Source organism: Odocoileus virginianus, chromosome 11, assembly GCF_023699985.2.
Source record: "Odocoileus virginianus isolate 20LAN1187 ecotype Illinois chromosome 11, Ovbor_1.2, whole genome shotgun sequence".
NCBI lineage: Eukaryota > Metazoa > Chordata > Mammalia > Artiodactyla > Cervidae > Odocoileus > Odocoileus virginianus.
In genome coordinates, this window is record NC_069684.1 from 42,099,297 (window position 1) to 42,123,556 (window position 24,260).

General features: G+C 37.8%; 2 protein-coding genes across 3 annotated transcripts in view; one reads left to right on the forward strand and one right to left on the reverse strand.

The window, feature by feature from the left end:
* CCDC181 (coiled-coil domain containing 181) overlaps positions 1-11,040 on the forward strand; it is a 38,968-nt gene extending 27,928 nt beyond the window's left edge. The window contains exon 9 of the mRNA XM_070474343.1: positions 10,070-11,040. The gene's annotated coding sequence lies outside the window, so the exon portion shown is untranslated. The remainder of the gene's footprint in view (positions 1-10,069) is intronic.
* Positions 154-24,136, reverse strand: BLZF1 (basic leucine zipper nuclear factor 1). 2 transcript variants are annotated; one of them, XM_020874159.2, is made up of 7 exons: positions 23,781-24,136; positions 22,845-22,921; positions 12,031-12,470; positions 10,122-10,321; positions 7,421-7,549; positions 5,443-5,662; positions 154-1,492 (listed from the first exon to the last, which is right to left on the reverse strand). In XM_020874159.2, exons 2-7 carry the CDS (start codon positions 22,873-22,875, stop codon positions 1,307-1,309), a joined length of 1,206 nt encoding a protein of 401 aa, XP_020729818.2. In that variant the 5' UTR covers positions 22,876-22,921; positions 23,781-24,136; the 3' UTR covers positions 154-1,306. The 2 variants fall into 2 exon arrangements, with proteins under 2 accessions (XP_020729818.2, XP_020729819.2); XM_020874160.2 differs by lacking the exons at positions 22,845-22,921; positions 23,781-24,136 and adding an exon at positions 17,076-17,238.
* Positions 24,137-24,260: the final 124 nt, after the last annotated feature.

Below are 24,260 nucleotides of genomic sequence, written 5' to 3' on the forward strand. Positions count from 1 at the left end.
TGTCATGAAGCTTTTCCTCTATGTTTTCTTCTAAGTTTTATGCTCTGTAAACTTAAAAGAAAGACTGAAGAATAAGTTGTAAATAGTATAAGCTAGATGAAGACTTGAATTGAAGCACATCATTCTGGAGGGGAAAAAAGTCAATATTCAAACTAAAGCAGGTAAAGAAATTTATTGCCACCCACTTGAAACTACAATTCAGATGAATCAGACCAAAAAAAAAAAAAATCATTAAGTTGACATTAAAATATACTGTTACTTGATCAGATTTGTCCTTTGAGGATTTCTTTACTGATAGGTAAAGAAACCAATTAGGGTAATTTGTTATAAACATTTTTGTGGACATTTTTACAGGCCTCTAAAAAGGTGTTTTATGATGGCCCATCATAAATAAATGATAACACATTACATAATAAAAATCAATTAATGAATTGCATTTTTGAGCTTGAGCGATGTTCTCCAAAGATCTTACTTTCTCTGCCATATTTCATAAGTACCAAATTGGATATTCCTATTGTGCTACAATTGCCAAACTGAGCTCAATAGTTAACTTTCTTCTGTAGATCAGTTATATCCATTTAAAATACAGAATCTCCTGCATAAAACCAAAATAAGGACAATGATTTTGCTCAAGCATTTGTTAATGTGGCTGTAAAATATTTAAATTTTAACATTTAGCATTTATTTTTAAAATAGTTCCTCCACCTATGTTATTTCCATAAGACTCTTTTGTACTCTGCTCCAAAATCACCAAAAAGAGAAAGGACTCCTACCCCATTCCCTCCCTAACCCTTGCAGCTACTTTCGTGTTAGAGTGAGGGTCAGAAAACATTTTCTGTAAAGAGTCAGATAAATATTTTAGGCTTTGCTAATTATATAAACCCTGTTGTATGTACTCAATTCTGCTGCTGTAACAGAACCATAGACAACAGTAAATGAATGGGTATGGCTGCATATGACCCAAGGCTATAGTCTGCCAATCTTATGTAAAATATATAGCAAGATAAATAATAAATTAGGGCCTGAAAGAAAGGTAGAGAATCTAGTCCTTTAGGAAAACCATCCCAACATGCCTGGAAAGTATTGTCTACTGATATATATCTATGCAGTTTCATTTTTTTTCTTTACCCTGAGGTATTTATTAAAGGGTAATCTGGAGTCCAGTACGTGAAACATCTTTGGGGATATATATTATTTAAATAGAAAGTGATAATACTTCTAGCATCCAAAGACTCCCAGCTCCCAAATAATAATGACTCTTGGGTAAAAAGCAAGTGCCTGTAGTGTGCCTCCACCATATTGATTGTTAAAGGGCAATAAGTTCTCCCTGGCAGTGATTGCAGCAATTGAAAGTTATATTTTCATATCTTGTATAGGGATGAAATCGTCCAATATTTTTCTTTGTAGCAAGTAAGGTGGTTGGTGAAGACTCAGAAAATGGATTATCAGGTGAGCTTTCTGTACATGTAACTGGATCCAAAATGCGTAGAACCTAAGGAAAATAAAAGGTAATGTCATATACACAGCAATAACTACAAAAGTCCTTGGCTTACTAATATGTAACTACTCATATGTTCTATTTCATTAATAATGTAACTACCATAAAAAGTAAGATCTGAATGATGAATTTGACTCGAGAACTTATGCTTTTTCTCAAAAAGCTCCAAATTTAACAATGATGTCTAGTTGTTATATTACCTAGGTTATCTATTTTTAAAAATAAAGAAATGCTCTCATGCATATTGATGAAAATATATGAAAACACAGAAGAAAATAAATTGATAGTTATATCAATTTTACCATACTCATTTTTATCCTTAATCAAAATATACTTATTACCTTTCTCCTTCAGGCCTTCATTGAACTGCTTGAAACTGGAATTCTACCTTTATTCTTCTATTGAAATGTATTTCAAAGTTTTTGATCATTTACTTGTCAAATCAATGGCGTTTCATTTCTTTTTTTTCTAATTTACATGCAATATTTTATGCTAACAGTCATGTTTTTGTTTCTTGGATTCATGGATATCATACACTCTCAATTCTTCTGCTCTGAATTTTCTATTCCATTTCATTTTCTGAGAGCCACAACTGGAGGAAATCTTGGTTTGAAAAAATTCTCTGGTTAAGGGCAAGGATAGCATGGCTGGCTCATAGTTCCTGTTTCTCATTTTCATATTCTCCTAACCGTCATCATGGGGCTTCCCTGGTGGCCTAGCAGTAAAGAATCCGTCTACAATGCAGGAGATGTGGGTTTGATCTCTGGGTCAGGAAGATCCCCTAAAGAAGAAAATGGCAACCTACTCCAGTATTCTTGCCTGGGAAATCTCATGGACAGAGGAGCCTTGGGAGCTACAGTCCACAGGGTCACAAAAGAGTTGGACATAATTTAGCAACTAAACAAGGACAACCATCATATGATGAGTATGAGTTACTGTGAAAGGAGATTGGCAGTGGATTAGGAAGGAACTGGGAAAAACAGTGAGGAAAGGAGCTTTCTCTTCTATGTAAGGCTTATTCAAAACAGCTTTCTGAAATGGCTCAAGATGTCTGTTTCCCTAGCTCTCATATTGTCCAACAGGATTTTTTCCTTCTAAGTTATCAATGTACCCAAGGAGCCACAGCTAATTAAAAAATGTCCTGCCATCATTTAACAGCTACCATTCCATTTCCATACCTCTGTTTTTCTACAGGATTATTGCTTCTTCAATTTAGTTTTTGATATTCTTCTGTTTTTATGGAGCTTGGTTAGATGCTAAAGGACAGAGATAAAGGGCTTATCTTAAAGTTGCTTATAAATTGAGAAGGGGAAATAAGAAAGGTACCCCTATTCTCTATATTTGTAAGTACATTATGTGTCTTTAGAGAGAAACAAAATGCCAAATGAATACAGTTAAAGGAGACTGAGATACCAATAGGATAAAAGGTTTCCAGATTTTAGCCTGAAAGTGATAAAACATTTTAAGCTGGGTGCCTTTCAGAGAGATCACTCTGTACACAGCCAGTGGATGAGAGAAGGGGTGGGAACCAAAGCAGACAATGGGAATAAGAGAGAAAGAGAGTTTAATGCAATAATTCAGCTAAGAAAGGTTGATCTTGAAGCAATGTGGCTGGAAGGTCTAAGAGACATTGCGGAAGGAGGACTGTCAGCTTTGTTCTGTGAGATAATGTGGTGGATAAAGGACTGTTAGGATGTAAACCAAAACCAAGCCCTGAGGCTAGCCACCATTGTCTGGTGAAACAGAATGGTCAGAGAAAAGAGAAAAGTCCAGAGGGTGTAAGGTTACATCAGCCTGGGGAAGGGAGTGTTTCAAGATATCAGTAGTTAATTATACCAGACACTACAGGCAGCAACTGAGTGGGCAGGAACACAATTCCCACCCGCCCCCCGCCCCCACAAAAAAAAAAGAAAAGGAGAAACAATTTTGGATAATGTTCAGTTTCAGGGACTAATTCAATCAGTAAATAGTTGAACACCTACTATGTATAAAGGATTATGCCAGACTTGAGGAAACACAGTGCCCATCTTTAAAGAGCTTACAGTTTGGGAGGTGGAGAATCAAACTGCAATGTAACATGATAAAGAGCTATACTAGATTTATGTACAAGATGAAATGGAAGCCTAGAAGAAGGAAAATCTAGGTTTGCCTGAAGGAATCAGGGAAGGCTGGTTCTTAAAGGCAGTGTAGTGGTTGGGCAAGAAGAGAGATTGTTGGGAGGCCGCCTAGGCAGAGGGAAAGTATGTACAGAGGCATGAGATACAGTGGCCTGTTTGTGGAATGAAAGTGGTTAACACAGCTGGGATGTGAAGTGCAGGGGGTGGGCACACCTGGGAAATGATCCAAGGGAAGGGGAGCTGGAATAATGATTGATGAAAGGCCTTCTATACAGTATGAAATAATGAAGATTGAGTAATGAGGGAGACTGGGAGTCCTCTGAACACGAGTACCAAGATGATGGGATGGACGTTTTTGAAATAACACTCTGGCAGCAGAGGATGACCTGGAGGTAAGTAAAAAAGCAAGGGAGGGATACTGGTTAGGAGACTACTGCTGCAGTCTAGCCTGGCAATCAGGTGTCTAAACCTGGGAGAGGCAACAAATTAGAAGAAACTGACAGGACTCATAAAAGCAACAGGTTTAGGGGATGAAGGATATAATAATAAAAATGATAGCTACTATTTATTGAGCAATTACTGTACCTATACTGGAAATGGCTACAGGCTTTATGTGTATTATTTTATGGAATCCTCAAAACATCCAATGTAGTGGGTACAGTTCGCTAAGCTAGGAAATACAGGAGAAGAAACAGGTTATTTTTCTTTTATTTTTTTTACCCCCCTAGAATGGGAATACAAATACAAAAGCAAGAGGTTGTTCTATTTTTAGCTGTCTATGGGATGAGCTGATGGAGATGTCCAGCTGGGTGTGTGTCTTATTCTAGAAAAAAAAAGTCTCAGCTGAAGAAGTCACAAGCATAAAGCTATGGGGATTAGCTAATGATAGTCCTGAGATGATACAGAAAGTCAGCTACGTGAGGACAGGCTCAAGAGTGGGCATAGGAAGAGGATTCCCTTCCCCTCACCAAATACTGAGAACGAACAGTCACAGCAATAGCAAAGAGTTGGGAGAGTATGACAGCTTCAGAAACTGAGGGAGCTGAAGTAAAATGTGACAAAGTACTTAAATATTCATGACCTTTATGAGAGTCCTTTTTGAGGACAGTGGAGCTGGAAGTCTACTGAGATAAGCAATGGCAGGAGTTGAGGAAGGGAGGTATGTAAGTAGAAATAAATATGAACTGCTTGTTCCAGATTCTTGGTTGTGAAGGAAAGGTGATAATACCATATGTACAGAAATTAAGATAGAGCGAACAGTTTTCTTTTCAGATAGAAGACACTTGGACATGTTCTTAAGCCAAAAGGAAAGAGTCAACAGAAGAAGTACTTGTTAGTGGGAGGCCTGATGAGCCTGGAGGAATATGCTATGCTTTGGAGAGCCAAAGAGACACCTTTTCCAGTAATAGAAACATATGTAAGGATGGAGGCCACATAGCTAGGCTTCGAGATACCAAGCTGGGACCTGGAGGGAGTTTTCTGCCTTTACCCTCTTTTTCTTCTGTGAATGAGGAACCAAAGTCATCTACTGAACCTGAGGTGTGAGTTGGATGGGTACAGAAACCAAGAGGGCAAGCAGCTGAACTAAGATAGGAATGGCCATCTTTAAAAACAATTACACTTTTTTTCTCCTCAAAAGTATAGTAATAGAGTTTGAGAAAATTAAGCTCAGAGGAGAAATAATTTTCTTCAGGATCAACTAGCTCACTAGCATGAGAATCAAGTTTTGATCCGTATTTCCTAACTCCCAGTGCCAAGCACTTTTCATTACAACATGTAAGAGGACAGCCTCAGAGGTTATAAGGTCATGAGAGAGAAATATTTTACCGTTTCAGCCATTCTTTCTGCTGGAGTGCTGCAGAATTCAACTGTTGATGGAACCTTTCTTTGACCATTAGTGCCAACATTTCCCAGAAGATGAGAATTCACTGCTTTTGCCAACTTGTGATTTGTTAATGCTAGTTCTGCCGTGCTGTGAGGTTGCCCGCTAGGGTAGTAAGTTTGCTCCCTTCCCCACTGCAAAGAGACCAAGAGCTCCTCCAGCAACCTGCAGCAACACACAGCACTGAACATTAGTAAGAGGATAGAATATAAAAATCAAGAATGCTGAGAAACATGTTTCTGAAATCATATACTTTCTTTCTCTTCTTTTTCTCAAGAGTTCAATAAAGCAGGAAGTCTGGTAAAATAAGTCAGATTACAGAAAGCACTTAAACTGATTTTATGGTCATCTGGAAATCAACAAATAGTACCTTTTTGGTTCTCTTATTTTAGTACAGGTAAAATATAGTCAGGTAGTATTATAGAACTACTTATTTAATTTGTGCATTTATTGAGATGCTTATATGGTATGTGTGTATATATATGTGTATGTGTACGCATGTGTGTGTATATATATGTGTGTGTTATGTGTGTGCATATGTATATATGTATATATATGATAATTTTTTTGTATTTCATTTGTTGATTTTTTTTTTTTCCATTGGTTGATTTTTAAATGATAAACCAACCTATAATTCTTGGGGTAAAACCTCCATGGCCATGATGTATAAAGCTTTTTTATATATTGTTGGATTTGAATCACTAAAATTCTATTAAGGATTTTTGCATCTATATTCATTATAGATAGATATTGGCCTGCAGTTTTCTTGTAATGCCTCTGTATAGTTTTGGTATCAAGATGATGTTGGCCTCATAGAATAAGGTAGAAACTGTTCTTTTATTTTCTAGTAAAGTTTGTATAAATTTGGTTTTATTTCTTCCTTAGATGTTTGTTAGTATTTACCAGTTGATCCATGTAGGCCTGCAGTTTCCTTTATTAGAAGATTTTTAACTACAAAGAAAATTGCTCTAATAGGTCAGGGCTATTCAGGTTATCTGTTCTGAGTATTCTAGTAGTCTGTGTCTTTTAAGTAGATTGTCCATGTAAGCTGTTGAACTGATTGGAAAAGAGTTGTTTATAACATCCCCTATTATCCTATGACTATAGACTCTGTAGTGTACCCCTTTCCTTCTTATGCTGTGTATCTTTCTTTTTTTTCCCCCCTAATTATACTGCCTGGAGGTTTTGTAAATTTATCCTTTGAAAGAACCAGTGTTTGGTTTTCTATTTCATTTATTTCTGCTCTCATCCTTTCTTTCCTACTGCTTAATTTGCTCTTTGTGTTCCTTAAAAAGGAAGCTTAGCTTATTGATGAGACCTTTTTCTCCTTTTCTACAATAAGCATTTAAAGCTATAGCTTTATTAATTCCCTCTAAACACTGCTTTAGTTGCCTCCCACAGAATCTGATATTTTGATATATTTGTGTTTTAATTCTTCTAATGTTCCCTATAATTTTCTCTTGACTTTTACTTATTTAATTTGTAAGAAATCAATTATATAGAAGTATAAAGTGCTTTTGAGGAAGACTTTCAATTTTTACAGCTCTGGTGCATATGGACATGAAATTAAGCTCTCATACTGTAGAACAGTTCTCAAAAAGATCTCCCTCCAAAGTAAAGACCGGTAACTTTTTGGCTTCTACCAAAATATATACAAAATTGCTATAACTGTAACCAAAAACTACTTTTAAATGCAAAAATTTCTTCCATTATAGATATAACTAATCTCTCCCCCATTAAGAATATAAGAAGCATGTCTTCTGTTTTTTTCTTTCTTCCTCCTTTCCCTGGGCAGCTATTTTAAAATGCTACTCAAAGTATATGCTCAGTGAGTTAATAAATGTAGAAATACGAAAGAACTATAACAATAACAAAAATTTCAGGAGAAAGTAGAAGGGCTCAGAATGTAAACAAGTGCCATACTTCTGCGTAGCAATCATTTCCTGACGAAACTGTTCCCGTTCACTCAGGATATCTTGTATAGCGCTCTGTGCATCACGGTTCTGACGCTGCAGAACTGCTCTCGAGTTGGTTAACTCATCTGCCATAACCCTGGAAAAGATCAAAATCTTACATATAAATTCTCAGGCAGTGTTAAAAAGTTAATATACTACCTCTGTGACTGTCAATTTTAAAAAACTTACAAAAAACATTTAGCACTGTCAAATTACTTCAGTTTTTAAACCTTCACTTCAGTTCAGTCACTCAGTTGTGTCTGACTCTTTGTGACCCCATGAACCACAGCACGCCAGGCCTCCCTGTCCATCACCAACTCCCGGAGTCCACCCAAACCCATGTCCATCGAGTCGGTGATGCCATCCAGCCATCTCATCCTCTGCCGTCCCCTTCTCCTCCTGCCCTCAATCCTTCCCAGCATCAGGGTCTTTTCCAATGAGTCAGCTCTTTGCATCAGATGGTCAAAGTATTGGAATTTCAGCTTCAACATCAGTCCTTCCAATGAACACCCAGGACTGATCTCCTTTAGGATGGACTGGTTGGATCTCCTTGCAGCCCAAGGGACTCTCAAGAGTCTTCTCCAACACCACAGTTCAAAAGCATAACATTTAAAATGTTTATGAGTTTAGAACTCATTAAAGGGACTCAATTAAAATATGTGTTTACAAAATGACAAAGAAAACAGTGTTTTAACTTTTCCTGTATAGTGACTTTGGAATGTACTTCAGTCTTACTCTAGGTTAATCAAGTTTTGGAAGAAAAATAACATTCACTTCAGTTCAGTTCAGCCACTCAGTCGTGTCTGACTCCTTGCGACCCCATGAACCACAGCACGCCAGGCCTCCCTGTCATTGTTCTCAAATAGAGAAAATTTTAGAGAAAAACAAGAGTTATTTTTCTATCACTCATTACCTTTTTGTCATTAGAAAAATATTAAATATAGAAAGGTTTATGTAAAAGAAAAACAAAGTCTTCTTGTCCAGCAGCCTGGCCCCTCCTCTTATAATCAGTAATCAATAAAGTAACCAATACATTTTTCTAGGAAAAAATAACTTATATGTATAGAAGCATAAAAGTATGTATAAAAATAAATATATTAATTTTATTTACAAAAAGGATTATTTAATACAAACTTTTCTGTAGTTCACTTTTTCATCTAATGATTTACCTTGATGACTTTTTTCATATTAGCATACATAGAGCCATTTCATTCCCTTTTTTGTTTTTTTAAAAAAAAAGCTTCATGTTTTCTGATTAGATGTAGCAAAATGTATTTAACAATTCTCTAGTGATAGAATTGAAGCAAAATTTTAAAGTTTTTATTCAGTTGAAAAATCTTACAACTAAAATTAAAGTCTCAGACCACAGTAACCACTGAATTCCTTAAAATGAAAACAGTTCTGACGTTAAAAGATTAAATCAACTAAAATATCAATAAAGTTTGGTTTCACTATTATTGCCCTCAAAGTATTACTATTAACATTGAACAGAATGTGTAATAAGTTACATATTGTAGTAATCTGTAAAATGCATGCATGATTTGCTTCTTAAATTGTTCAGTAAAAATTAACATTCATTCTAAGCCAATAAACAGTAAATTCATTTCTCCAAATACATCCTTTATTAGTACAATTAGAAAACAAATTAATAATTTTTACAGAGTAATCAATTATTAGAAAGTATCACTGATATTAAGACATGAAGAAATAATTTTCTAAAAATATATTCACTATAATCAGTGGTTCTTAAGGTACAGCCTGGAAACATTTGGTGTTTGTGAGAAACCTTCAGATGATGTTATTAATCAATGTTATTAAACATATTATATGTGAAGCACTGAGCTAAATGCTGAAAATACACAGATGGATAACACCCAGATTCTGTTCTCCAGTAACTCAAAGTTGGAAGGAGGGGATGAATAGAAAATCATAACATATAAGAGACCTTCCCAACTACCAGTGTGTTCATGGGCCTGGGGGTTATAAGGGCCTGAGGTTCTCACCTCTACTGGAGAGGTAGCCTCGACCAGTATTATTATCACTTTCTATTTACGCATGGAGAGAAAAGGTTGGGAAGCTCTATTATGATGTAGTTAAATGAGCAATAAGAACAGAGTCTGAGAGACAAAATAAGACATTATGGAGTGGCAATGATATGGGAGTTTTTAGAGAGAACGTGGGGAAAAATCTTCTTTTAAAAATTTAAATATTTATTAGCTGTCTGAGTTTAGTTTTGTTTTGATCTTAAACATTGTAGTCAGAGTGATTTCCACTACAGAAGAGTAACTCAGAAGTCTGGAATGAGGGAAGTTGCTTTATGCTAGTACTTTTCCATTTAGGCAGACTACATCCAGAGGAGAGCGAGTCCATCTCTTAAATCATGTATGAGTTAATTTTGACAATCTCAGTCAAATTTTCACACTATAATCCAGTCTTTTTTTTGCATTAGAAGGGTCAATAAATCTGACAGAGCAAAAAGTAGGAAATGAGTTACTATTTACTGTATGACCATCCAGAGAAGGGAGAGTCCACCTTTTAAATAATGTATGAGGTAATCTGACAATCTCAGTCAGAAATTTTCACACTACAATCCTTTTTTTTTTTTTTTTTGCATTAGGAGGGTCAACAAATCTGGCAGAGCAAAAACTAGGAAATAAAATAGAAAATACCTGCTTGCGAGGAATTTACTTCTCCACACATCACACTGTATCGACATCCGTTCTAACTGTTCGGAAAGCTGAGCGATGTTTCGACCCAGGGCTTCATTTTCTAAAATAAGCTGATTTTTCTCACGGGCTACACGTTCAAAGTGATACTGAAGGTCATCACCAACAGAAGCCACCAGCAGCTTTTTTAACTCACGATTGACCTGGAAGAAATCATGACCAATACAAGCTCAAAGTAATGCCAGTGAGTTCAATGTAGTAAAATGAACAGAAGAGAAACTGTGCTTCATGTAATTTGGACCGCCATTACAACAAGTACATATCAAAAAGTGGTATCAAACGTTAAGTTTCATAATATATACATACCATGTCTATATATCTTATTAATCTATAGTCCATGAGGTTATAATTTGAGCCTCTTAAGAGTACAAATCATTATCATAAAAATTACAAACTGCCTCTCATCAACACTTAAAGGCAAAAAATTAAAAAACTGAGCCAATAAATTTTGCTAAAAAGTATGACAGTGTTTTATAAATCTTTTTCAACATTTAAAAATTGGTTTCTTTGTGCTGTAGGATTTTTAAGAATTTAAGCAAAGAAAGCAATTCAAGATGTCTAGAATTATGTTCTTCACATTGTTATAAAAAAAAACAAAATTAAAACAAATGTCCAATAAAAGGTATTGGTATATGGTATAGTCATTGAAAAACACTGTTGCTATTAATAATGATATTTTAATAGAATATCTTGAGACATGGGAAAATATTAAAACTAAGAAAAGTAAATTACAAGGCAAAAATGAACTCAATATGTATAATTATGCATTTATAGCTGGATGGTATTTATAGGTGATACTATTTTTATTGTTTTTTCTGTATTTTCTGAGATGTTTACAAATAAATATGTACTAGTTTTGTAATTTCAGATTAGTTATTTAAATATATTATTAAATACATTAGAAACATATTTAGATAAGAATCAGTAACCATGGTGTCACTTATAAAGACTAACATCTAGTAGAAAGATGTATAATCTAACAGAAACAAAGTGGGCAATGGTAAGGCAATATTTACTAAGATGGAAAGATTAAAGACTATGAACTTTTTTTTAATAGCCTTTAAACTTTACATTTTAGGAAATATTGCCTTACCACTCCTCATGTTGTGCTGTTAGTCACCTGATGTGAAGTCAACTCATTGAAAAATACCCTGATGCTGGGAAAGATTGAGGGCAGGAGGAGAAGGGGGCAACAGAGATGGTTGGATGGCATCACCAACTCAATGGACATGAGTTTGTGTAAACTCTGGGAGACAATGAAAGACAGGGAAGCCTGGCGTGTTGCAGTTCATGGGGTTGCAAAGAGTTGGACACAGCTTAGTGACTGAACTAAGTTTAAAGAAAGTTTAAAGAAAGTGAATCAAGCAATATAGGTAATTTCCAATTTACAATGAAGATACCAATACTTATTCCACAATCTTCTTTATTCTAAGTATTATCTATATATAGAAAAAATACTTGGAATTTATGGATTCTTAAAGCAAAGATTACTAACCAGTCAATTTAGTTAATCTCTGGCCTGTGAGTTCTTAGCTGTAACCTCCTTAATAACTTATAGGTGGTCTTGTACAACGCCCAAAGTACCTCACATTGTTCAAAGTACCTTACATGTCATCTTCAACCATGTTTAGAGTATAAGTTCCCAACATAAACTAATTCTAGTAGAGGCACTAGAATGAGAAATTTAAGAGGAAGCTTTTTGGAGTAATGACAAGTTATAATGAACGACATTCCAACAGAAATATGTTTTATTCTATATTTATAACATTCTGCATGTTCATTCTAACATGCAGGCTTAGAAGGCCCAGGTGTAAAGAGCCACTGTCATTAAAGCTATTCAGGCTGTTCTTACCTCTGACTGTACTCTGAGCTGGTTTGAAAGGCCTTCTTTGTCCTGTAGCAACCTCCTTTCAGAGTTCTTGAGCTTTTCCAATGTATTCTTTACCTCGGACAGTTCTTTTCTGGGTTCTATGACTCCCTCTGGCTGGCCAAGGAGTTCTCCTTTGTGCTGTCCCAGAGACTTAATCTTTGCATTTTTGTAGGGGATATTATGGGTTATAGCAGCTTTGGGAACTAATATTCTTACAGCTTCGACTTCCACGGCTTTTTCAGTCAGAATCTTCCCTAGCTGAAGAACTCCTGGGCTCTCTGATGGGACTGCTTTCTTTCGTGGACTCTGAAGGCTGTGATGTGTTATAGGTTGGATTCCAGGAGTAACTTCAATAGATTTAGGTGGCTCCTCAGTTTCCATTCCATCTCCCGCTCCTCGGATTGGGGATGGAGTAAGGATGACTGTAGGATGGAAAACAAAACAAGCTATTTGCTGTAAAGAAATGCCAGGAAAATGCCAAGATATACTTTACCCTACATTCAGAATTCCTGGCATTGAAAAAAAAAAGAAAAACTTTAGAATAAAAATTAAATTTCAAAACAATCCTGTGTCAACAAAGAATGAACGAAGTCTTAGAGGTTCAAACCTTCCTTAAGTAAATGGTTTCTCTCTTGGTAGGAACTGCAAGAGATTTGGAATCAAGGTATTTGGTTCCCACTTCTACTTCCTAGTATGTGGTGCTGTGCTGTCGCTTCAGTCGTGTCCAACTCTTTGCGACCCTGTGGACTATAGCCCGCCACACTCCTCTGTCCATGGGATTCTCCAAGCAACAATACTGGAGTGGGCTACCATGCCCTCCTCCAGGGGATCTTCCTGACCCAGGGGTCGAACCCATGTTTCCTGTGTCTCCTGCATTGCAGGCAGATTCCTTACTGCTGAGCCACTGGGAAAGCCCACTTCCTAGTATGATCCTAGGTAAATAATGTAACTCTCTATGAATCTCAAGTTCCTAATCTGAAAAGTGGAGATAGTAACAAATGTGTAATAAATATGCTACAAGGCTGTGATAAGAAAGACTGTAAGAAGATCAAATGCCTGGCACACTGTGGACACTCAATAATCTTAGTTAGATATAAAAATAAATGTAGGCTATGGATATATCTATTTGACAGTGTTTATCTCAGAACAGACTCACCTGTTTGTGAACTCTTAGCAAAGAATGCTTCACAAACTATCCACCTGGACTACTCTCGTAGGCCTCTAATCAGGCGTCTGTTTCTGCTATTTATTCTTTTAGATGGCTTCTTCCACCCCTTACTCTGATTCTAATTTATCCCTTTAAGAAGCCAGCTTAAACTCTACTCTGCATTAACATTTCTCAACTTTTAGCCTACACTCTGAATGCCTATGCTACTTACTATCTCAACACTCAGTGTGAATCTTAATCATGATCCATAATTATCATTTATGGATTTTATTATATGCTAAATCTCACTTTCCCAATAAATCTGATAAAACACTCTGTGGCCAGGCACCAGGCCCTAAACAAATGGAAGGAGCAGGACATTATAGAAATGCCATGGACTCTGGGATTCGCCAGAGCTGGTTCTTAGTCCCATTTCCACCACTGCTTCCTGTATGATCCTGTACAAAACCCTGCAAATTATCTGAGCTTCAGTTTTAGCCTCCATGAAATAGATTTAACAATACATCTAGGGTTACCTGTGTCTTCAACGAAAGAATGGTAAGTAACAAATAACCAACATTTATAAAGACTTAGCACATGCCAAACACTATTCTAAATACTTTGCATATAAGTAATTTATTCTTAAAATCTCCCTTTGAGGTAGGTGTAATTAGCTCTCCTTTACAGATGAAGAAAATGAGGCACAAAGAGGTCCAGGAACTTGCCCACAGTCACACCACCCAGCTAGTAAGTAGAGGATATTGTTGTCGTTGTTATTCAGTCGCTCAGTCATGTCTGATTCTTTGTGACCCCATGGACTGCAGCATGCCAGGCTTCCCTGTCCTTCACTATCTCCCGGAGTTTGCTCAAACTCATGTCCATTCAGTCAGTGATGCTATCCAACCATCTCATCCTCTGCTGTCCTCTTCTCCTCTTGCCTTCAGTCCTTCCCAGCATAAGGGTCTTTTCCAAGTAGACAATGCAGAATTTAATTCTAGGTAGCCTGGTCCCAAAAATTAGGGCCGTGACTACTGTACACACTGCCCCTTCAAGTGTAGAAGTGTCTTGCACAGAAGTAAATGCAGATAAATGATAGCGCCCATCCCCCTTCCTCTGAAACACTTAATCATGTACATGTCTACTAATTTGCTCAACTGAAATAAATTATCTCCCCTCATATAAGCCAAACCTGACTGCTGCTGCTGCTGCTGCTAAGTCACATCAGTCGTGTCCGACTCTGTGCGACCCCATAGACGGCAGCCCACTAGGCTCCCCCGTCCCTGGGATTCTCTAGGCAAGAACACTGGAGTGGGTTGCCATTTCCTTCTCCAATGCGTGAAAGTGAAAAGTGAAAGTGAGGTCGCTCAGTCATGTCCAACTCTTCGTGACCCCATGCACTGTAGCCTACCAGCCCCTCTGTCCATGGGATTTTCCAGGCAGGAGTACTGGAGTGGGTTGCCATGTCCTTCTCCAAAACCTGACTAGTCATCCTTAGTTCAGATAACCTTTGGAAGGCAGCCATGCTCATTACTATACCACCATTGCTCCAGTCAAAGAACAAATAGTTTGTTTCTTTTCTGTTTTACCTTATCTAAAATTAAGCAGTGTAAGAAGTTTCACTGAGTCACCTTTCTCCAAGAAAGGGCTAATTTCACTAATTGATTCAAGAAAATAAGTGGTTTAGAGCTTAGAAAGAATTGAGGATCTGTGAGGATAGGAAATGTTGGAAGCCTCAAAGAGATGGCTGGAATGATACCTAACTGACATGGAATTCCTGAATTAGTAAATTCACTAACATTCCTGTGAGCAACAAGTGAGATTCCTTGCCATTTTACAAGTCCAGAATACATTTGAGAAAATGGAGGCCAAAACCTAGGAATGGTAATGACAATTAGCTTTTATTCACTTTACTATGTGCCAAGGACTCAGTTCTACTAAGTCCTTCAGATGCATCAGTATCATTTTGGTTTTACAAGTCTCATGACAGCACAACAGTACCCATTTTGCAGACAGAAACAGAGCCAACGAAAGGTTAAATAGCTTGTCCAAATCATCAGTGTCAAACTAGGACTTCAGTCCAAATATGAATCCAGAGCTAAGATGTTAATTGGTCTGGGAAAGTGTATTAGTCCCTTGGTCATGTCCAACTCTGTGACCCCATGGACTGTACCTCACTAGGCTCCTCTGTCCATGAAATTCTCTAGGCAAGAATACTGGAGTGAGTAGCCATTCCCTTCTCCAGAGGATCTTCCCGACCCAGGGATTGAACCCGGGTCTCCTGCATTGCAGGCAGATTTTTGGGTCTTCCCACAAACCAAAACTATTGCACCTTATCAGCCTAAACTTACTGCCTCTCTTAACAGCCCTGTTAGGTTGCAAAAGCCCACAGAATTTATATAACAGTTATAGCAAGCTTTAAAAAAATGCAGATCTTATCTGCATTGGACCCTTGAATGATTTCCCATCACTCTCAGAATAAAAACCAAGATCCTCACCATGGCCTACCTGGCCCTCGGTGATCGAGCCCCCTGGCACATCTCCTGGGTCTCAGCTTTATGCCATTCACTCCCTCAGATCCTAAGTTCCAGCCTTATTTGTTTTCTTTTAGTGTCTCAATAGGAGGAGACACCTTCCTCTTCCTTTTCAAACATTTCTTATTGGAATATTCTTCCTAACTTCCTCCTCCCTACTCACCTTTCAAATCTCAGTTCAAACTTTCCGAAGGGAAGCCTTTCTCTAGTCTTCCAAGATTATATGCTTCTACAGCAAAGACTATGCCTTTCTTTTTACCATTTATCAAAACGGTTAACTGACATTTTGTTCCGTGTAATTAGAAATATACTGTTTGTGCCTTCCACTGGGATATAAGTTCCATGAGGGTCGGGACTATGTGCCTTGTGTTTACTGTTGTGTTCTTGGTAAAATGCCTTATACCTAAGACTCTCTGAGGAACAATTAATGCATGGTAATAAGGGGAAAAGGATGAGCACATGTAATAGTGGTGATAATGATAAACTTCAGAGTTTAGAGAAAGCTAATTAATATGATAAAACATAATTCTGCTTTTTATTCTCTTATGCTAAAGTACTACAAAGTTCTATCACCATACTCCAGAACTATTTTTTCATTTAACAGATTTTTGTAGAGTTTTTTGTAAGTATGTAGTAATGGACAGGGAATCCCAAGTTATGTTCATTAGACAAGAGGTAGAATGACATCTGAGCTATAATTAAGGTGTTCTATTTAATAAAATATTTTATAGTGGAATAAAGTAATTGTCATTTCTGTATTAAGTGTTAACTAAGACACTTGGGCTTTAGGACTGATTCTACTTTCAAAAAGATGAAAAAAGGAATACTTCAGAAAGTGAAAGGGTTTTGTAGTTAATTCATGCACATTAGCATGGAGGACAATTCCCAAAAATGAACTTTTTAAAAAATAAAGGCCTATTCCCATGCTCTCAGAATCTGGTTTTAAGTTTGTCTAAGTGTATGTAATGCAAATTTAATCTCGTCACTCAGACATTCTGGCATTTAAGAAGTAATGTAGAACCACGAATTAACTACAGATTAATAACTTAAAAGACCACAAAAAGACACACTAGAGCTATACCATTCAGGCCCACTGAACCTGAAGAAATAAAATTAAATATGATTTCTAAGCAAGTCATAACATTGTTGAGTTGGAATTTTAGGTACTGAAGATTCAAGAACAAACCATAAAATGGTTAATACTAAATTTAAAAGGCAAAGAAACATTAATGGGTACTTAATAGAAATCTCTTTTCAAACAAAATCTGTTATAAAACTCCAATCAAGAAATTAATCAACTTTGTTCAAACTCAGTTTACACTTAACTTTGTTTAAACTGTTCTACTTACTCAGGCATTTGTGGGAACCAAAGCTGTACCGTGTATCACCTGGCCGCTCCCTCTCTGTAACATCTATACTTCCAGCTAATGTGCACAGGCTAGGAGACAGGTTGGGAGCCAAGGCTTTATGTTTTCTCACCTGGTAACTTACTTTCATAATTCTGTTTTTCTGTGACACACACAGAGGCCTTTATTACATATGCACTAGGCCCAACCCGGGGCAATTCTTCAATTATTCATCAATATTAATTTCTACTTGTGATCACTTATCAAAGAATGAAAACATATCTAAGGTTTACAGCTCATTCTTTCTGCCTTTCTCCCAAATTGGTAACATGCAGGGAAAGAACAAATATTCTACAGTAGGGGTTGGCAAATTTTTTCCATAGAGGGTCAGATAATAAATATTTTAGGGTTTGTGGACCATGAGGCAAAATTAAGGATATTATATCGGCATTTATATATGAAGAGAAAAAACAAAATTTTAACGATGAAGTTCAAATTATAATAACAATAAAAGTGGTTTTTTTTTGTAATATAGATCTAATAATGAAAAGAACAGTTCTTTTTATTTGGGATGTGTGTTTGCATGCATGCTCAGTCATGTCCAACTCTGTGCAGCCCCATGGACTGTAGCCACCAGGCTCCTCTGCCCATGGTATTTTCCAGGCAAGAATACTGGAATGTGCCAAGCCCTACTCCAGGGATCTCCCTGACCTAGGGATCGAACCCTCAGTTCTGGCGTCTCCTGCACTGGCAGGCATCTGGGAAGCCCTTTTATTTGGGGTAACAGTTGGCTTAAGTGGGATTCAAAGTTAGTGTTCCCTATTATCAAACTGATTGCAAATATTCTCAGAAGGCCTAAGAGCCCTAATTTGCCAACACTTGCTCTAAAATACTGAGGCAAATTTGCTGTAGCAGAAACTAGTTGAGACACCCACATTATTATGTTATAGTCTTTATTCTTTCTGTCCATTCAATCTGTCTCCTACAGATGTTTTGTTCTCTCTCTCTTTCTTGTCTAATTGCACCCTGAGAATGATTGCCCTCTCACTAAAGTTGTACTAAGCACATGATGTCTAGAAAGCACCTGATGTCAAGAAAGTGCTTCTGTCCTTTGTGAGCATTCTTCATTCCAGAAAGGAGGTCATACAATGATAACCTTAAGGACCATCAGAATCAGTTCTAGAACCACCTGACGCCAGCCCTAATGATCTTAATTAATGTCTCCAGGAGGAAAGAGGAATGTAAGAGGACATCAGCCCTGATCCTTATCTACAGCCCTATTTTCCACTCTGAAACTGTAAGACCCCTTGCCATCCCTCAGGAAAGGGACAGTCTAGACAGCGTTAGCCTGTTGTGGCCCCCTTTGCCTGGCAAAGTACTGGGTTGCCCAGAAGGCCCTTTGGGTTCTGTAACATCTCATGGGAAAGCCCAAATGAACCTCTTGGCCAACCCAATAACAAAGCTACTCTTTGCTCCTCCTCTAAAGCTCTGTCTTCACATTTCTATTCGGCACCAGTGAACAGAGGCCAAGTTTTCAGCAACAAAAGAACATCACTTTATAGTTTGTTATTAAAAAGACATTTCTCCTTTTTTCATAAAACTGTAAATCTTTGAAGACAGATACTCAAAGTCAGCCAGATCGTTATAGGGGAAAGAACACTGGACTCTGAGTTAAAAACTTAAGTCTTTACTGCCACTTATTATATGACCTTGGGCAAACCATTTAACTTGCACACTCCCCCACCCCCCCACCCGACCCCCACCACCCCTATATCCTACAGTGCTTTCAGAATAATGCAAACACAAGAGTATTTTTCTCCCGTAGATGAAATTGCTGAGAGATCCTTAGGGAAGGGACTGCCTCCTAATGTTTGTATCATCAGCTTACTTTAAAAGGTATTTGGTGCAGAAAAGGTGAATACGTGTTTTGAAGTTCATCAATGTTAACATTAACACATCACCTAGAAGATTTTATTTCAACATCCAATATTATTTAAAAATTGCTGAATTTTTTCCCACTACACAAAATCAGTAATTACTCATTTATAATCTGACAAACTTTTCAGATCATACACAGTTCAGCTATAAAACAGTTATTAGGGATCATCACTTGGTGATTTTAAATTAATATTCTTTTAAATGTTACCAATATCACCTAATAAAGTTTGGTTACCATTTAATTAGAAAAATATACTATAGGGAGTGAATTTAAGAGTTAGGTTCACATGTACTGACATGGAATCCAAACATTCCTTTTGTCACAGGCCCCACAAATAAAGAGTTTCCTGGTCAAATAAGTGTGGGCAATGCTGCATACTATATCTCTTTGGAGTTGCACAATGTACATTAGTATATTAAAGGCTCCGAGGGGTCCTATAGTATAATCTCTCCTCTAATCCAGCATTTCCCAGATTTATCTACCCATGAAGTCCTTTTTCACCTAATAACTATTATTCTACAGACCTAGACTTAAAAGTTAGACTATTTATGGAATTAAAAGTATCTGAACATCTCAGACCTTCCTATTTGAAGGTCAGACTAAAGTGTCTGACTTTAACCCCTTTACTTTCAATTTCAACTTTGCTCTCTGAAAAAGTTTTGAATTCGAATTCTAATTTTCTAGCTGTTCCTATTTACTACATGTTTCTCTTTCAATAACAGCCCTAGCAGCAAGGACACATCCCTCTCATGATGGCTACTGCTCAAATGTCCGCTGAGAGGAAGTTCTGTCTCCTTAAGCCAATCCTGCTTCTCTTCTGAGGCAGTTACAGGAAACGCAAGCAACCAACAAACGTCAGCCATGATAAGTAAGTTCACCCTTTCTCAGGCCACGAAATACAAGTAACTCTTCTTCACTAACAACAGTCATCATGATATTCCATAGGATTAAGACTAATAGCTGAATTATCTACTTCACTGTAAAATTAAGATCAACTGAAACAATGTGTGTGAAAGTGCTTTATAACTCTAATCTTCATTACAAACAAGTAACAACAAATAATAATTTAACTTCACAGAGGCCTTGCAATGACTTTTAATTACTAATGATAATGTTGTATGTAACTTTTTGCCAAGAATCACGTTAACTGCTTTCCTATTAGTTTCGATTTAATTGCTCTTTTTCCCATTAATCCCCAGCTTATTACTTTCATTTCAGTTTCTAATTTGCTTACTCTAATACTATAAAAAGCCTCTGGTGACTCTGAAATGTTGTTGCACACAGCTGAATTGATTCAAGTAAACATTTATTAGCATGATCTTCACTTCCTAAACACATTTAAACCCCCTTTAAAGAGTTTGCTGTTGGAGATCTGCTTGCTGCAAAACTGACTTCCAAAGAATAGTTTCTCATCTCACTCCACCCTGCCCCACCCTCCCCCCTCCCAAAAAAAAAAGAAAATAGTTTCTCCATAACTCACTCCACTCAAGAATAACTTGAAACAAGAGGTGCTCACTTTGGGACATGCTAAGACTTATCTATGTCTAAGTGAAGATAGTAGACAGTAGGCTATAAGGGTCTGAATCACAAGAGGAGATCTAAGCTATAGATAGATTTGGAAGTCATAAGTATTAAAGCAGTGAAAGTAGAAGAGAAAGAGGGCTCAGAAACATTAATATTTAAAAGATAAACTAAAAGAGGAGGAGGATTAAAAAGAAACTATAGGCCACACCAGGTGGCACAGTGGTAAGAATCTGCCCGTCAAAGCAGGGGACACGGGTTGGATCCCAGGTCTGGGAAGAGTCCACACATCCCAGAGCAACTAAGCCTGTGCATCAAGGCTACTGAGCCTGCGCTCTGGAGCCGGCATGCCCTAGAACCCACAGGTGGCAACTAGTGAGCCTGAACACAACTCCTGAGGCCTGTGTGCCTGGAACCTATGCTCTACAACAAGAGAAGCCACAGTAATGAGAAGCCCCTGCTCGCTCCAACTAGAGAAAGCTGATGCAAAGCAAAGAAGACCCAACACAGCCAAAAAACAAACCAAAACAAAAAACTATAGCTAGAGCAGTGGTGTCCAACAAGACTTCCTACAGTGATGAAAATGTTTTATATCCGCACTTTCTAATACAATAGCCACCAGTCACATGTGACTATTGAGCACTTAAATGTGGCCAATGTGACTGAAAACCTGAAAAAAAAACCGAAAACCTAAAAATTTTTTAATTTTTAAGAAAATATTAAACTCAAATAGTCACATGTCGCTACTGTGTTGGGCAGTGAAGGGCCACAGAGTCGATGGAAAATAAGATGAACTCATGGAAATCATAGAAAGAATTTTAAACAGTGGGAATGAGCAATAGCATGAAATGCTCTACAAAGGACAAGCAAAGCAGGACTAATAAGTTAACTATTGTAGTTAGCAAGTATTCTGAGTTGAATTGTGTCCCACCCCAAATATTCATAATGTTGTCCATACCTCAGAATGTGACCTTATTTGGAAAGAGTCTTTGCAGATGTAGTTAGTTAAGATGAGATCATATTGGAGTAGTGTGCATTTCTAATCCAATATGACTGATGTCCTTATAAAAAAGGATAAATTTGGACACAGAGACACACACACACAGAGGGAAAAGGCCACATGAACAAAAATGCAGAGATCATGGTGATGTGTCTATAAGACATGAACTACATGAAATTCTCAGCAAGCCACCAGAAACTAGGAGAGAGGCCTGGAACAGATCCTTCTCTACTGCCTACAGAGGTAGCATGGCTCTGCCAACACACTCATCTTGGACTTTGTTGCTGTTGATGCTTAGTCACTAAATCATGTCCAACTCTTTGGTGACGCCACAGATTGTAGCCCACCAGGCTCCTCTGTCCACGGGATTCTCCAGGAAAGAATATGTGTGGGTTGTTTTTTCCCACTCCAGGGGAATCTTCTCAACCCAGGGATCAAACCTGAGTCTCCTGCACTGGCAGGCAGATTCTCTACCACTGAGCCACCAGAGAAGCCCATGATCTTGGACTGTGCTGTGCTGTGCTTAGTCACTCAGTTGTGTCCGACTCTTTGCGGCCCCATGGACTGTAGCCCACCAGGCTCCTCTGTCCATGGGGATTCTCCAGGCAAGAATACTGGAGTGGGTTGCCATGCCCTCCTTCAGGGGATCTTCCCAACCCAGGGATCGAACCCAGGTCTCCTGCATTGTGGGCAGATTCTTCACCGTCTGAGCCACCAGGGAAACATGAGAATACTGGAATGGGTAGCCTATCCCTTCTCCAGGGGATCTTCCCAACCCAGGAATCAAACTGGGGTCTCCTGCATTGCAGGCGCTTCTTTACCAGCTGAGCTACCAGGGAAGCCCGGATCTTGGACTACTAGACTCCAATATTGTGAGACAATAAATTTCTGTTGTTTAAGTCACCAGTTTGTGATACTTTCTTTCAGTAGCCCTAACCAATGCAGTAAGAAAAAGGTATTCTATATCTGCCAGTTGTTTGTCTATCTACCTAAATCTTTAAAAAGGTATGCTTTTATTTACTTAAATCTTGATCTTCTAGTGGACAGAGAACATAGCTGTAAAAATTTGCTCTCACTACTGTTTAACACCAGTAGCCATCTAGTAAATACTACCAAACAATGTTAATATTCAGACATATATCTGAAGTGCTGAAGTGTAAACACTGTATTAAAAAACAAGCATGAAGAGATAATGAAGCACAGATGATTCCCAAGGGCCCTTTGGGGTTTGTTTCCCTGGCTCAAACATTCCTTCATCTTATCATCATAAATTTCATGTTTTAAAAACAATTATCACAAAAAGAATACTTACCTTTGGTTTCTAAGCTTTCAAGAGTAGTCATTGTTTTTCACCAATGAAAATGTACCCCAAGACTTCTACTGAAAAACCTAAAAATGTATAAAATGAAAGAATTAAAACAGTATCATATAAATATATTCACCATGTCCCTGTAATTTTAATATTATGATATTCGACTTGCTTCTGAATTTAGTAAACTTGCATTTGAAGTGCCCCTTAAAGCCCCCTTTCACAGGGTAATATAGTTATGGCTACCAAATATCTTTAAAAAATTAGGGGTACCTTACTTTCAAATTTCACTGTATACTCTAAATTACCACCAGTAGACTCTAAATTATCAGATGTGTGTCCTTAAATTTAGTTCAGAAATAGTACTGTAGTTAATAAGGGGCTTTTGTATCACTGATGGACATCAGGAAATTAAAAGCAGTTAAACTAATTAAGTCCTCACGAGACATCATTGACACTATTTTGTTCACTAAATCCTGCAGAAGGGAATGGCAGTATTCTTGCCTGGAGAATTTCATGGACAGAAGAGCCTGCGGGCTACAGTCCATAGGATCGCAAAGAGTTGGACGACTAACAACTTAGTTGTTAGTGTTAGAGCTTAGTGTTAGTGTTAGTTGTTAGAGCTTCTAACACCACCACCACCACCACCACCACCACCCACTGTTCATTAAATACATCACAGAGGAGCTTCTCTTCAGATGTCTGACAAGCGACAAAAAAAATTCATAACTTAATTTGCACTTCTTGGTAATAAGATTAAAATGGCATAATATATGCTTTCAGAAATGTATGAATGGCCTTAAAGGCGGTACAAGCCTTTCTGTAACAACAGGCAACCTTTCCCTAAATCCAAAGCGGCTCAACACCAAAACTTCAACTCGTACCGCCGTCCCTTTCCAAAATTCCCTCTTAGTTACACAGGTCCGTTCTGGGACTTACCTCTCAGATTCTTACTCTTCCTATTGCAGGGGGCCTCACTTTACAGATTCTTCGTCCAGATCTCACTGGTTTAACGTCAGGCACTCCTCTAGCATTCCAAAGCCGATCCGCCCAGGCCTTGGTGACATCAAGCTTCTGGTTCACAAATAATCACTTCCGATTACTCAGGGTTTCGTTTCCGGAAAATTTCCCAAAAGAAAAATGTCAACTCACTCTGCGATGCATTTAAACTTAAGCAACATAGAACATCTGGTGTAAGACTTCAGTAAGTGAAAACTGGATAAACTCCTATTTAAAAAAATGTAGATTATTTGGACCTTAACCACGTAGTAGCTTCAACTTCCGGTCACCTGTCAACCAAACGGAAGTGACGATAGGGGAAAGAGGTAGGCAGTGTTCCGTCACCCTAGGCGACGGAGTGAAGGGGCAGTACTGTCGACCGAGTGGGCGGAGGTGCGTTTACTCTTAGCCAATAGGGAC